At 45.5% G+C, this 14919-nt stretch overlaps 1 protein-coding gene across 1 annotated transcript in view; it reads right to left on the reverse strand.

Annotated features, from left to right (window-relative positions):
• Positions 1-1633: 1633 nt before the first annotated feature.
• Positions 1634-14919, reverse strand: part of TREH (trehalase) — a 133874-nt gene continuing 120588 nt past the window's right edge. The window contains exons 14-16 of the mRNA XM_075329302.1: positions 8610-8722; positions 4914-4967; positions 1634-4647 (exon numbers count right to left, since the gene is read on the reverse strand). Coding sequence (XP_075185417.1) covers positions 4507-4647; positions 4914-4967; positions 8610-8722 — 308 coding nt within the window. The 3' untranslated portion in view covers positions 1634-4506. The remainder of the gene's footprint in view (positions 4648-4913; positions 4968-8609; positions 8723-14919) is intronic.

Genomic DNA, 14919 nt, shown 5'->3' on the forward strand with positions numbered 1-14919 from the left:
ACTATGTAATAAAGGAGGGTAATATACAAAATGAGAGGAGACCATGTAACATGTAAACACACAAGCAGTATATAGTATGATCTGTAGCTTGGTCATCATAAAAGAAGTGGGTCCCAAATTTCTTACAGTGACCCCAAGCTGTCAGTGTCTGCCCCTGTGAAGTACAATGTGTCATGAGAAAATAATTTTCCGAATCACTCAAATATATTGAAGCATTCCAGAGTTATTACCAAATAAAGTGACACTGGTCAAAACTAAAAAAAATGGCCCAGTCTGGAAGATGAAAACAGGCTGGGGGTTAAGAGGATAATACACATTTTAGACTCCCTTTGAAAAGAACTTGTATGAAAATCATGTTATAACAACCTGAGAGGTTTCTCGTATCTAATCAGGTTCAGATGCATAAGGTATAACGGAGGAGAAAGGCAGCGCTCCAGTTACATTACCCAGTACAATGGGTGCACTGGATCATTATAGCTGCACATCACAACACAGTGTCTCTTAAATCTCCCAAATGTAATACCATTTAAATGTGCATCATGCCCCTTAAATAAGGGCAGGAGTTTATCTAATGTGTTTGCAGAAGATAATGTACATATTCCCTCACCGATCGTGCTATTATCTGCACAGTTCTCATCCTCCTCTCCACTAGGTGACCAGTGATCTGACTATCCAGATCATTCAGTGCCTTCAGTGTGAACCAGAAGGCACTATCATTATACATAGCAATGATGATAATCACATAACCATCATTGGAATGTATAGAGAAAGTGACTTCCAGTCCCTACAGAAGGCACTGAGTGAGCCAGCTAATCACCAAGGGCAGACTAGGGTGGGAACTGTGCAGATAATGGCAGAATGCACAAACAGTGAGTGATTGAACACCACTCAACAGTTTATACAATACCAAGGAGCTCAAACTAAACTTTTATTGGGCGTTACCGGTGAGTGCATGGAGTGCTCGCTGCTGAGCAGAATAATAAATGGTCTCTCAGATGGAAGCTGACTTCTATTGCTTAAAGGGAATCTGTCACCAGGATTTTGCAATGTAAGCTGAGGACAACATGCTGCAAAGGGTTAAAAAAAGAAAAAGCATCTGTTTCTCTTATCTGTGTGCTATTATTTACTCATTCTAAAAGGTTTATTTCTCTGTGATTAACATTGGTGTGACTCCTCTGCAGGAACAGACCAGTCCGCTACGCCCCCTGCTGTGATAGACATCTCACAGTCAATGCACAATCTCTATTGAGAGCCTGGTGTGGGCAGAGAAGCTCCCAGCTCTGCTACACTCAATTCTGAGATAAAGTCACACCGGCTGCACCCAGTGATCTAAGATAAACATGGTTAGTTTCAGAACCTCTTTGCCTACATTATGCTGCTCTCAGATGAAATCGCAAAAACCTGCTGACAGATTTTCTTTAAGAGCGATACATCTATTTTCAGCTTATGATGTGACACTGGAGGCATTCTCTTCTCTAGTCAACTCCCAAATCAATTGAAAAGTGTTAAGGGCATTCTTCAACCTACCATACATCTTGCTGCTGGGGGTACCTGCAAAGTGTTGCTTGAAGATGGGAATTGAGGCCCCGTGGACATATAATTTCCATTACAAAGACTTAATATAACTTCCATATCAGTGTTGATTTTTTTTATTTATCGAAAATATATTAAAAATACAAATAATTCATTTACAGTGGAACGTATAGTAAAAAAAACAAAACACAAATGCACAGGTACATGATATCTCAATAGTATAAATTTTTATAAAGGCCACGCCATGCCTCATATTATTGAATGCATCATTTCTAGATGTAGTGGTATACGGGAGTATGCCTTTACATATATTTCCAGTGGCCAATACCTAGTCTGACTTTGTAAACCTTGGATCAAATTAACAAGATATTCTACAGAACAGTTTGAAAAGCTATATCAGGCCCCTTTCCTTTCCAAATGTCAGTATATAGACAGAGAAGGGGGCTGGCTTAGCTATTTAATAGCCTGTCCCCTCTGCATAGCACTGATGATGGGCTTACAGAGAACCTGTCAGCAGGATTTAGTGCCGTAAAGTAAAAACATGGCCATAATGGCGCTGTGATGCTGATTCACCTGCAGTGACGGAATCTGATTCTTGGTTGCTGAATATTCTTCCTTTTTTTTTTTTTACTAGCAGTCCTACCTTCATTAAGTATTTAAAACATCAATTTTTATTAGATAAATTTAAAAGTACAAATTAATCCCACACCGTGAGTGATACACACAACCAACAAGAACAAACAAAAAGTTCGGACACAATGGGGCCACAATTGGGGACCCCCTTATATGCGGAGTTATTGTGGAAATCACGGTACTGTTTATCTAGATTAGGGCAAACAAGTCTAGATACACCCTAAATCTGTCTGTCCGCTACCTGTCAATGGAGATATAACTTATGTTACACGCACCCTAAAGTTGAGAAGGTGCCCCCATTCCACGACGGCTAGCCTTTTATAGCTGCCCCTAAACTCCCTCACTAGTACAGATACAGGTAGTTTAGATATTTAAATAATTTAGTTCAATAAAGAGATCACTTATCTTAAACGTTCTCACGGCAGCTCTTTGCATGAACACAGTCCGAAAAAAGAACTCATGAGGCCACAATTGGAGACCTCTCCATTTTTAGAACTTTCAGTACTGTCTATTCAGATTAAGGCACCGGAGTCTAGATACACCCTACCTCAATCTGTCCGCTACCTGTCAATGGAGATATAACTTTCGTTACACGCACCCTAAAGTTAAATAGGTGCCCCCATTCCACGGCGGCTAGCCCTTGGAAGCTGACCCTAAACTCCCTCACCAGTTCAGGTATAGGCAGTTTATGTATTTGGATAATTATTCAAGATGGTCACTTATCTTATCTTATGTTCTCATGGCAGCTTTTCCACAAAAAGATACAGTCCGCAATATGTGTAGCAGCAAATGTCCCTCAAAAGACGGTGCTCTGCCACAAGCACCGTCTTTTGAGGGACATTTGCTGCTACACATGCAGCTGGGCATCAGAATGGCGATTGTGCCTTGAAACTCCTGATGAACCCCAATACATATTAGTGGGGGGAAACGCATCGAGTTTTCTTTGGACATATTGCGGACTGTATCTTTTTGTGGAAAAGCTGCCATGAGAAAAATTGATGTTTTAAATACTTAATGAAGGTAGGACTGCTAGTAAAAATTTGATATACTGCCTCCAAAAAATAATAATTTCTTCTAGTTTGAATATTCTTCCTCTAAACTTTTCAGGATGACATCATTCGTGAATGAGGGCGAACCTTGGGTTGTAGGATCTTCTTCTCCGCCCCTCTGCCTGCGTCCTCTGTTTCTTTTTTAAATTCCACGTCTCCGCTACATGATTGTGGTGGGCAGCACATGTGCAATGTGATTCTACGGGCGATCTGCAAGTCTTCAATAAAATGACACTAGATGCGGCACATGTGCAGACTCAGATGACCTATTCATTAAGCCAATATATTGATTTGTGCATGCGCCGCATCTTGCAACATTTTATTGAAGGCAGTCTGTAGAATCACACTGCGTTCAGTTTTTAAAGGGAACCTGTCACCGGATGTTTATAATACTCACCTAACGGTCGGTGCGGGGCAGACTGGTCGGATGGACGTCTCTGTTCTCCGGGTCCGCTCCTCCTCTTTCAGCCATCTTTGTCCTCCTTCTGAAGCTAGTGTGATGACGCGTTCTATGTCAGCTACACTAGCCGACATTGAGGTCCTGCGCAGACGCACTACAATACTTTGATCTGCCCTACTCAGAACGAAGACGCGCATCCGACCAGTCTACTCTGCACCGACCGTTAGGTGAGTATTATAAACATCCGGTGACAGGTTCCCTTTAATAAAATGGTGCCGGATACGGTGCATTCGCAGTTCGAGATTTCGGGTTAATGAAGAGGTCATTGAGCTGAAATGTCAGTCTGCATATGCGCTGCATCCAGCGCCATTGTATTGAAGACCTGCAGAATCAAACTGCACAGACGTTGCCCACAGCAAACATGGCAGTGTCGCATAATTTCATAAAGGAAAGAGGTCACTAAATAATCGGTGAAGCTGTAAAAGAAAGAGCAGGTAGACTGAGGGGGCGGAAAAAAAGACGACCCTACTCCCCCAGGCCTGCCTCGATTCACGGATGAGATCATGAAAACTTTAGAGGAATATTATTCAGCAACCAAACATCTGTTTTCTTCACTGCAGGTATCCATTTGATCAGCAGCACAGCGCCATTATGCCCATGTATTTACTTTATATCCAGTAGAAATCCGTTATTTAACAATGGACAAAAAAAATCTTTCTAACGGATCCTGCTAACGGCTGCCTGCAGGACATGTGAACTCAGCCTTATTGTACAGACTGGAAAAAAAATTACAAAGAAAATAAGGGACATAGAATCTACTAACAGGCAGAAAAAGGGGAGAAAATGAGACAATTAAGTGAATTAGTCTATTGAACGTAGCAAACAGGGTTTTTACACCCAAAAAGTAATGAGAAATATAGGCAGTATAAAAGCTATGCCAGAAAAGGAGGTGCTGATGGCTGAACTTGTCAGACGAGATCTGTAGAGGTCCAGAAGCTGCATGATCACTCCATTGGTCCACCCAAAGCCCAGCTGTAGAGAAGAAAATGACCATATGGTTAAAGGACGGGTACAAATGCGGTTGTGAGTGAACTAACGAGCTGGAGATTCATGACAATCAGTTTTTCTGAATATAGCCTTTTTTAAAGGGGGAGAGGTATACTATCATCAATCAGAACTTTATCATGGATTCTGTAGATTGGGAATACCTGTCCACTGTGGTGGGACAACCCCTTAATGAAAACTAAGTGTAATTCTGCACCAAGTTTAAAGTTCTTTGGATTTTTTGGTCATCTTACCTGTACTTCATATTCCCCTCCTCCTCCTGGTTTGCCATCACCTTCAACATCATACTGAGGAAATACAAGGAAAGCAACAGTTATCACAATGTGACATCAGGACAGTCATCCATTGGATCCAGCACCATTTACTGCCACTATCAATCACCCTGTATGACTTATTGTTCAAATACTTTATTGGGGATTTAGATTTGAAAAATTTTTGGATAAAGACTCCTCCTGTGTGAATCCAATTTAACAAAGTAGAATTGCAGGAAAAGAGAGATGAAAAAGAAGCTTGTGGCTAATCATGATTAAGGCATAAGCCAAAACGCATCCGTTTCCAGGGGTCCCTTTATTAATTTGCCTTAATTTTGATGTTCTCGACCGATTTGTGTTTTTATATTTTGGATACATTAAAGAAAGCTTTTTTACGTCTTTGCCATGAGCTTCCTTTTCATCATCAGATCTCTTTCTTTTCCTGCAATCTAATTTAACATCCCAAATCTGGGCTCAGAAACGAAGAAGTGTGCGGGTACAAGGTCAGCGAACTTAGCAGACATTAGGGATAGACTAGAGTGCTGGATGTGGCATCACTAATAATAATAATAATAATAAAGTTTATTTATATAGCGCCAACATATTCCACAGCACTTTACAATCAGGTGGGGGGTTGTATAGACAAAAACAAAACAAAATAGTACATAATTCAACAGCTACAGTAGGAATGAGGGCCCTGCTCAAAAGCTTACAATCTATGGGGAAGAAGGGGGACACAAAAGGTGAAGCACACTTGTAGATCTGGCCGGCCATCGTTATGCTAGTTTATTGGTTACATATAAAGATGAATGATCTGGTCTTTAGACAGTAACCTTTTGGGTGCCCTTACGTGCTATTGGTTGTATGTAGGATGTGAGGACAGAAATAGGAGAGAGAAGGTTACGAGTAGCATTTAGAAGGTGGGACGGGGGAGAGTTAGGTTAGTAAGTTGTTATGATAAGCTTGTCTGAAGAGATGTGTTTTTAATGTACGCTTAAAAACTTGGGGGCTGGATATTAGTCGCATTCTTTGGGGTAGTGCATTCCAGAAAACTGGCGCGGCACGAGAAAAGTCTTGGAGACGGAGGTGTGAGGTTCGTATTATGGAGGATGTTAGTCTAAAATCATTTGCGGAATGAAGGGTGCGGGTAGGATGATAGACAGAGATGAGGGATGAGATATATGGTGGTGCAGAGCTGTGGAGAGTAGCGCTTTGTGGGTGAGGGATATGAGTTTGTATTCTATAATGTAGCTGATAGGTAGCCAGTGTAGTGACTGGCACAAGGTGGAGGCATCGGTGAAGCGGCTGGACAGGAATATGACCCTGGCTGCTGCATTCAAGATGGATTGGAGAGGGGAGAGTTTGGTCCGAGGGAGACCAATCAATAAAGAGTTGCAGTAATCCAGGTGGGAATGAATAAGAGCGACGGTAAGGGTTTTTGCAGTTTTGAAAGTAAGAAATGGTCGGATTCTGGAGATGTTTTTGAGATGTAGGTGACATGTGCGAGTGAGTGATTGTATATGGGGAATGAAGGAGAGTTCTGAGTCAAATATGACCCCAAGACAGTGAGCATGCTGCTTGGGAATAATCATCAAAGGTAATTGAGATGTCGGGTGTAGGTTGGTTGGTAGAGGGAGGAAACACAAGAAACTCAGTTTTGGAGAGATTCAGTTTCAGATACATGCTTTGAGAGACAGCAGACAGACAATCTCTGGTATTTTGTAACAAAGCAGGGATGATGATTGGAGATGATGTATATAATTGGGTGTCATCAGCATAGAAATGGTATTGGAAACCGAATCTGCTGATGGTTTGTCCAATAGGGGCGATGTATAGAGAGTAAAGGAGAGGGCCCAAGACTGAGCCTTGAGGAACAACGAAGGTGAGGGGGAGAGGAGTGGAGTAAGAGCCAGCAAAGGAAATAGTGAAGGAGCGGTCGGAGAGATAGGAGGAGAACCAGGCGAGAGCAGTGTCCTTGAGGCCAATAGAGCGGAGCATGGTAAGGAGAAGTTGGTGGTCCACAGTGTCAAAAGCAGCTGAGAGATCCAAGAGAAACAATAGGGAATAGTGGCCTTTAGATTTTGCTGTTAATAGATCATTTGAGACTTTGGTGAGGGCCGTTTCGGAGGAGTGTTAAGAGAGGAAACCAGATTGAGAGGGATAAAGAAGTGAGTTTTCAGATAAATAGCGGATTAGCTGAGAGTGGACCAAGCGTTCCAGGAGCTTAGAGATAAAGGGAAGGTTAGAGACTGGTCTGTACTTAGCGGCACAGTTCTGATTGAGAGAAGGTTTTTTAAGTAGAGGGGTTATGATGGCATGTTTAAATGATGAAGGAAATATACCTGATGAAAGTGAGAGGTTAAACATTTTGGTAAGGTAGTGACAGCTGGGGAGAGAGCCTGAAGGAGATGTGAGGGAAGAGGGTCACTGGTGCATGTTGTTGGGCGGGAAGAGGCAAGGCGACGCGTCACTTCTTCTTCTGTGATAGGCTCGAGTATGGATAGTGAGCTTGAGGTGCGGGAGAGGAGCAGATCCAGGCTCTGAGGGGATTTTTCAAAGATTTCTTTGCGGATGTCGTTGATCTTTTGTAAGAAGAAAGTGGCCAGATCATCAGAGCTTAGGTTGGTGAGCAGGGGTCTGTGCTTTAGGGCTCAGGAGGGAGTTTGCCATATACCCCCCAACTGATGCTAGTTGTAAAAGACCTTGTGACTTGGTGGGAGGCTGCTAGATGGGTAGCATGGGGCTGCCATAATGTGTGAGCCTGGGGCAACAGAGAAGGGCAGCTACAGAGGCAGATTGACCCTGCTCATGAGTGGGCCTGCAGTGACAGACTGCACAGAGCTGCCAAAAGTGCTCGTGAATGGGATGAATACTGAGACCACAGTAGTCAGTAAAAGTGGATCACGGAGGAGAAAAACGGCCGGCAGCAGCCCCAGACTAGTTTAGTCCATGGTTTGTGCAGCAGAGAGACAGGTTCTCTTTACATTGCTCTTGTTTTATTGGTTTAATGTGAAAAGCAAAAGGATGTACGTTTTGTCAAAAAAACCTCATTGCAAGGGGGATTGCAAAATTAACTGTAAAAGGTGAGTATTCACTTTTCTTAAGTTTTGTGATTTGTTTCTAATTAAAATTTAAAGACGTTTGTCCTGTGATTAAACTGTATGTTTTTCTGTTATCATGCAAAACGTAACAATTTTTTAATTGGAATCATATATGTATAGTTATATAGGGTGTTCTTTTAATTTGTTAAAAGGATGGCCATCTAATGTGTGCAGTACGGCAGTCACACATGCTCAGTAGCGGAGATGCCGTCCGTGATATATAGAAGGCAAAGCGATTTCTGCCAATGTGCAGCCAGACAGTCACAAACGAAGCACCAAAAGTGGCACACCACATTACAGATTCGTGTTGCCGGTTTCTGTTATGAAGCAACCATAGAAATCTATGGGCTAATACTGCACCTCCAAGTGGATTTTACACAAAGACATACAAAGGCTTTTTTCATAGACTTCTGTGACCAAACTTTTTTGGCAAACACCTTAAATGACACACCAACTGTGTACAGCTCTGTAAGTCACCGTACAGGCTTTATGCCCTTTATTATGCCATGTGTCAGGGGTCTTATCCCGTGATGGACATTAGAAGAATAGCCAATGATTCTCTATCTAAACAACTTACTTTTTCAAACATCGCTTTATACTTCTTATAAGCATCGTAGTTGACTTTGACCCACTTTTGTGCTAAACTAAATGCAATCTCCTTAGCTTTTTTAGACTGGCTCTTCTCCAAACCTGCCAGAGATAATACAGCGATTACAAGTCATAAAGAAACGTGATGATAAACCTCACTTTAATCTATCGGACATGTTCACACTTGAAAATACAGTTGTATAGTGCTTCAGAGTCATTAAAGAGCACCTGTCACCAGGTCAGAAGTGACTTGTTTCTCATATTTTATTCCTAAGACACTCTGAGGTTTCCTTTTTTTTTCTTTTCTTTTAAATCCACCATACCATTCCAAAGAAATGGCTCTTTTTAATTTAGTTCTCAATTTCACAGTATTTTCCAAGTGGGCGTGACTCACTGGATCCTCTGGGGCTGCCTTATGAGCTACGCCCATTTGGCAAAGACCATAAAAAATTAGCACTAAAATGACATGGTGGCTCAGTGGTTAGCACTGCAGTCTTGTAGCGCTGGGGTCCTGGGTTCAAATCCCACCAAGGACAAGGAGTTTGTATGTTCTCCCTGTGTTTGCCTGGATTTCCTCCAGGTTCTCCGGTTTCCTCCCACACTCCAAAGACATACAGATAGGGAATAGATTGTGAGCCCCAGTGGAGACAGAGATGCTGATATATGTAAAGCGCTGTAAAGTCTCAGATATCTGGAGCTGTATGACAGATTTAAAACAAAACACAACACTAAAACTATGTTCACACAAGGTGTTTTTGCAGCTTTTTTTTTTTTTTTTTGCACGGTTTTTGCCTTGGTTTTATGAAAATCCATGCAAATTAAACACTGGCTTCAAAGTCCCAGCAAAGCCTATGAGATTCCAGAAATCTCATGCACATACAAAAACACATTTTTTTTCCTTACCAAAATGGCAATTGCCTTGGTTGTTTGTAAGAATGAGTGTATCAATTCTTTCACCATTTTTGCTGCAGGTTTTCACCCATAGAAATCAATGAGAAAGTGCAAAAACGCCAGAAATGCCGCACCAAAACCACAGGTTATTTCCTGCTGAGAGATGAGGTTTTGACACATTTTATTGCAGAAAAAAAACGCACTGTGTGAACATAGCCTTAGGGGAGCAAAGAAGAATAAATAAGGCAATGTGCACACACTGTGTTTTTTTCATGTGTTATTCCTTGCAGATTTTAATCAATACTGCAGGGGAAAATGCACCCCAGCAAAGTCTATGAGAATCCTGACTTGCTGTGCACATGCTGCATCTTTTTTTACTTGCAGATTTTGTTGCCAAAAAAGAAGCAGCATCTCAATTGTTTGTGTTGGTTTTTTTTTTGCGTTTTTATAATTCCCTGCAATGCTTTATCACTACAGTGGATTATATGTCAGTTGTACACCTCACCACCATGAGTGGCGCCCTGAGGCTTCAGTTGCCACAGAGTATTGAAATGGACAAGAGAAGATCTGAGAATTTTGAAAATTTTTAATTTGATAAACCATACCTCCCAACCGTCCCGGATACAGCGGGACTGTACCGGATTTCAGCGGGTGTCCCGGTGTCACGATCGTGAGGCTTTTTGTCCCGCCCGTGGCTCCGTCCACCCGCTCTCTCCCCGTCTGACTTTCTCCCCCTCCTAATGCACATGAGCAGAGCAGAGCCGAGCGCTGCTTCACTGCTCTGGCTCTGCTGCCGCTGTTATGGGTGGGCGGCAGCAGCACTCTGCCTGCCGGCACTTTAAATCTGCAGCTCAGCGTGCACTCACTGCTCACTGCTGGGCTGTTTGTGTACGGAAGTGCATCTGTGGGCGGAGCTACCGAGCAACATGCTGAGCTCTGTCCACAGATAAAGAGACTGCAGGAAGAGGAGCAGCTGAACACCAAGGAACGATGTATGTGACCCCCCCCACCTACCCAAAGCTATATGCCTCCAGTCACCCCCTCCTCACCAGAGCTATATGCCTCCAGTCACCCCCCTCACCACATCTGTATGGCCCCCTCACCAAATTTGTATACCCCCCCACCAGATCTATATGCCCCCCAGCACACCCCAGCTCTGTATGCCTCCAGCCCCCTCCCACCAGATATGTATGCCCCAGCAGCCCTCACCTCACCAGAGCTATATGCCTCCAGCCACCCCCCTCACCAGATTTGTATGTCCCCCAGCCCCCACACCAGATTTGTATACCCCCCAGCCACCCCACCAGATCTATATGCCCCCCAGCACCCCCCAGCTCTGTATGCCTCCAGCCCCCTCCCACCAGATATTATATCCCAGCCCCCCCCCCTCACCAGATATGTATGCCCCAGCAGCCCTCTCCTCACCAGAGCTATATGCCTCCAGCCACCCCCCCTCACCAGATCGGTGTGCCCCCCAGCCCCAACACCAGATTTGTATGCCCCCAGCCACCCCATCGGAGCTGTATGTGCCCCCAGATCTGTATAAGCCCCAACACCAGAGCTATATGCCCCTTAGGCTACTTTCACACATCCGGTTTTTGCTCTGCGGAACAATACGGCACTCTGCAGAAAAACCGCAACCGTTTGTTTTGCCGCCGGTTGCGTTTTTTTTTGCATAGACTTACATTAGTGCCGTATTGTGCCGCATGGGCTTGCGTTCGGTCCGGTTTTTGCCGCATGCGGCAGATTTAGCCGATGCCGCGGCCTGCAACGTTTTTTGCTCCGGCAAAAAAAAATGCATCGCGCCGCATCCGGCCGCTGCAGCGCATTTTCAATGCATGCCTATGGACGCCGGATGCGGCGCGATGCGGAAAAAACGCATCTGGCCGCCGCATGCGGTTTCTTCCACTGCGCATGCTCAGTAGCGTGACGCAACCGGAAAAAAACCGGACCGGCCGCATGTAAAAACTTATGCAAAGGATGCGGTGTTTTCGCCGCATCCGTTGCATAGGTTTCACAGCCGGATTGAGCCACAGTGCTCAAACCGGATGTGTGAAAGTAGCCTTGGTAATATCTATGCTACCAGTAATTTGTATGCCCCACAGTAAAGTGTATTTCCCCCAGTAATGTGTATACCCCTTAGTAACGTGTATGCCCCTCAGTGAAAAACACAGACGTTCTTCACTGATGTGTTAAACACGCATATGTTCCTTCATACTCCGTGATTCACGGCACACAGTGGTTGTCCATGTGCAATCCATGATACGTGATCCGTACTCCGTGATTGCACATGGACATATACTCACCTGCCCCCGCTCCTGCTCTCCGTGGTGCTGAAGAATCCCGCGATTCAGCATCCAGCCACCTCTCTCTCACCTCTGCAGCTGCTTCCGAGTCGGCTCTGGCTGCATAAATGAATATGCATGCCATAATGAGCCAGGCAGGAAGAAGCAGAGGGCAGCTGCCGAACTCAGCATCGCTGGAGAAGGTGAGTTGAAAAAGATTTTTATTTTAAATGTCCGTATTTTTCTGGTACATGTTTCACGGATCACACCATAGTGTGGTCTGTGGGACATCAGTGATGCCAGAAAAAAAGCAGACATGTTTCTGTGCGGCAATCACGGATACGCATGTACGCCGCACGGAGACACGGTCAGTGAAAAATCACTGATGTGTGTGCAGAGTGCAGACCCATTGATTATGGTTGGTCTGCATAGGTCAGTGATTCTGGTACGTATAAAAAGTAGCACATACATACCAGAATCACTGACATCTGAAACAGGCCTAATATGAATGCCCCTCAAGTACTGTCTATGCCCCAAGACCCTCCTGTGCTGTATATACTGTAGCCCCAGCCCCTCCTGTGCTGTATATACTGTAGCCCCCAGCCCCTCCTGTGCTGTATATACTGTAGCCCCCAGCCCCTCCTGTGCTGTATATACTGTAGCCCCAGCCCCTCCTGTGCTGTATATACTGTAGCCCCAGCCCCTCCTCTGCTGTATATACTGTAGCCCCCAGCCCCTCCTGTGCTGTATATACTGTAGCCCCCAGCCCCTCTTCTGCTGTATATACTGTAACCCCCAGCCCCTCCTGTGCTGTGCTGTATGTACTGTAGCCCCCAGCCCCTCCTGTGCTGTATATACTGTAGCCCCCAGCCCCTCCTGTGCTGTATATACTGTAGCCCCCAGCCCCTCCTGTGCTGTATATACTGTAACCCCCAGCCCCTCCTGTGCTGTATATACTGTAGCCCCCAGCCCCTCCTGTGCTGTGCTGTATGTACTGTAGCCCCCAGCCCCTCCTGTGCTGTATATACACAGTGTGTGTGTATATATATATATATATATATATATATATATTAATTATAGTATATAAAACCCCCATCCTCCCTTGTGATACATACACAGCAATGTCAGTGTGTACTGTGCGTGGCTAGGTCTGTTAAAGTGTTGCCAAGTGATCACATGCCGAGGAGGAGCTGGATAGAGACAAGCGGGGTAGGTGAGTGCGGCTGCTGCCGGCTTCCCCATATTATTACCTCCAATGTGTGTATATGTATGATGTATATATCTATGTATGTCAGTGCAGATGACTGTGTATAGATTTGTCTGTTTATATTTATTTTAGGGAACTTGTCTTTAAATATGTACCGTATATGTGCGTATGCCTGTGCCCACGATCAGGACTCGCTGTGTCCTGGAGGCAGCGCGTCCTGATCTGCGGGGCTGCACATCTCCTCCGCAGGAGACCACAGCTGCCTGTGCCCACGATCAGGACTCGCTGTATCCTGGAGGCAGCGCGTCCTGATCTGCGGGGCTGCACGTCTCCTCCGCAGGAGACCACAGCTGCCTGTGCCCACGATCAGGACTCGCTGTATCCTGGAGGCAGCGCATCCTGATCTGCGGGGCTGCACGTCTCCTCCGCAGGAGACCACAGCTGCCTGTGCCCAGGATCAGGACTCACTGTATCCTGGAGGCAGCGCGTCCTGATCTGCGGGGCTGCACGTCTCCTCCGCAGGAGACCACAGCTGCCTGTGCCCACGATCAGGACTCGCTGTATCCTGGAGACAGCGCGTCCTGATCTGCGAGGCTGCACGTCTCCTCCGCAGGAGACCACAGCTGCCTGTGCCCATGATCAGGACTCGCTGTGTCCTGGAGGCAGCGGGTCCTGACCTGCGGGGCTGCATGTCTCCTCCGCAGGAGAACGCAGCTGCCTCTGCCCACGATCAGGGTTCAGTGCGCTGCGGTCTCCTGCTGTGTTCTCCCTACGGAGGACGCATGCAACTGCAACAAACAATTGATATGCTGCAGTCTGGAAAGACGCTCCGCAGGTCAGTGTTTGCTGCAGAAAAAACAAGCACAGTGGGCACGGGGTTTCTAGAAACCCCTCCACTGTGCTTGTACTGTACAATGCGGACACAGCAAAAACACGCTACATCCAAAATGCTGCAAATACTGATCGTGGGCACGCAGCCTTATACAATGTGATCAGCAGTGCTGAAAAGGATTGGATGTGGGCGTGACAGATTGCAAAATGGGTGTGGTTAAGGGCGTGGCTTAAAATTGCCGCGCGCCGCATACTTTGTCCCTCTTTCTCATCTTTGAATGTTGGGAGGTATGGATAAACTGCAAAAAAGTGCAAAAAAGGTATAGCAAACCCGACGTTTCGGCTTTACAAGCCTTTCTCGAGGTTTTGCGTGGAAAGAAAGAGGAGACACGAGTCACAGGTGAACTGCCAAGCAAAATAATTTCAGAGGTGCCACATTTTTGCAGTACAGAAGGTTCAACCAGGGATCATGGAATACAGTTTTGGGGGAATAGTGCCACTGCCGGTGAGAGCCTGGGGAGGAAGAGACGTCCTGGTGAGGCAGTGGTGGCAAAGGAGATAGTAGCGTCAACTGTCTCCATTGCCACCACTGCCAGTTTATCTAATTAAACATTTTCAAAATTCTAAGATCTTCTCTTGTCCATTTGAGTGCTGAGGTTATTATTGTACTATATTTGTTTACCTCAATATCACCTACCTACTGAGTGGTAGAGCCTGATTTACCTTATTTTCCACAGAGCATTGCACCTGATTTAAGGTGTAGTGCTCAACCCGTATCCGGAGGAGATCGGTACCGGTTCCACCATTTACACACTCAAATACACCACCAGGTTGCTATCCCCAATGGGGACCGGGTTAGGGTAGGGTCTTAAGGTTTCCTTCAAACATGGGAGGCACCACCCACTAGTGACAGGGACTCAGGGGAGGGGCAGTCACTAAGGGGAGTTAGGAGCCAACACAGCAGTTACAAGTTCTCCAGCAGGAGAGGAAAGGAGTAGACGTGCCTTCCCGGTCCTCCGGTGGGACGGAGGAGTTGTTCATGCGGTTGCCGAGGCATGAGCTTAAACGCTTCCTCGGAACCGGCG

Source organism: Anomaloglossus baeobatrachus, chromosome 11, assembly GCF_048569485.1.
Source record: "Anomaloglossus baeobatrachus isolate aAnoBae1 chromosome 11, aAnoBae1.hap1, whole genome shotgun sequence".
NCBI classification, from domain to species: domain Eukaryota; kingdom Metazoa; phylum Chordata; class Amphibia; order Anura; family Aromobatidae; genus Anomaloglossus; species Anomaloglossus baeobatrachus.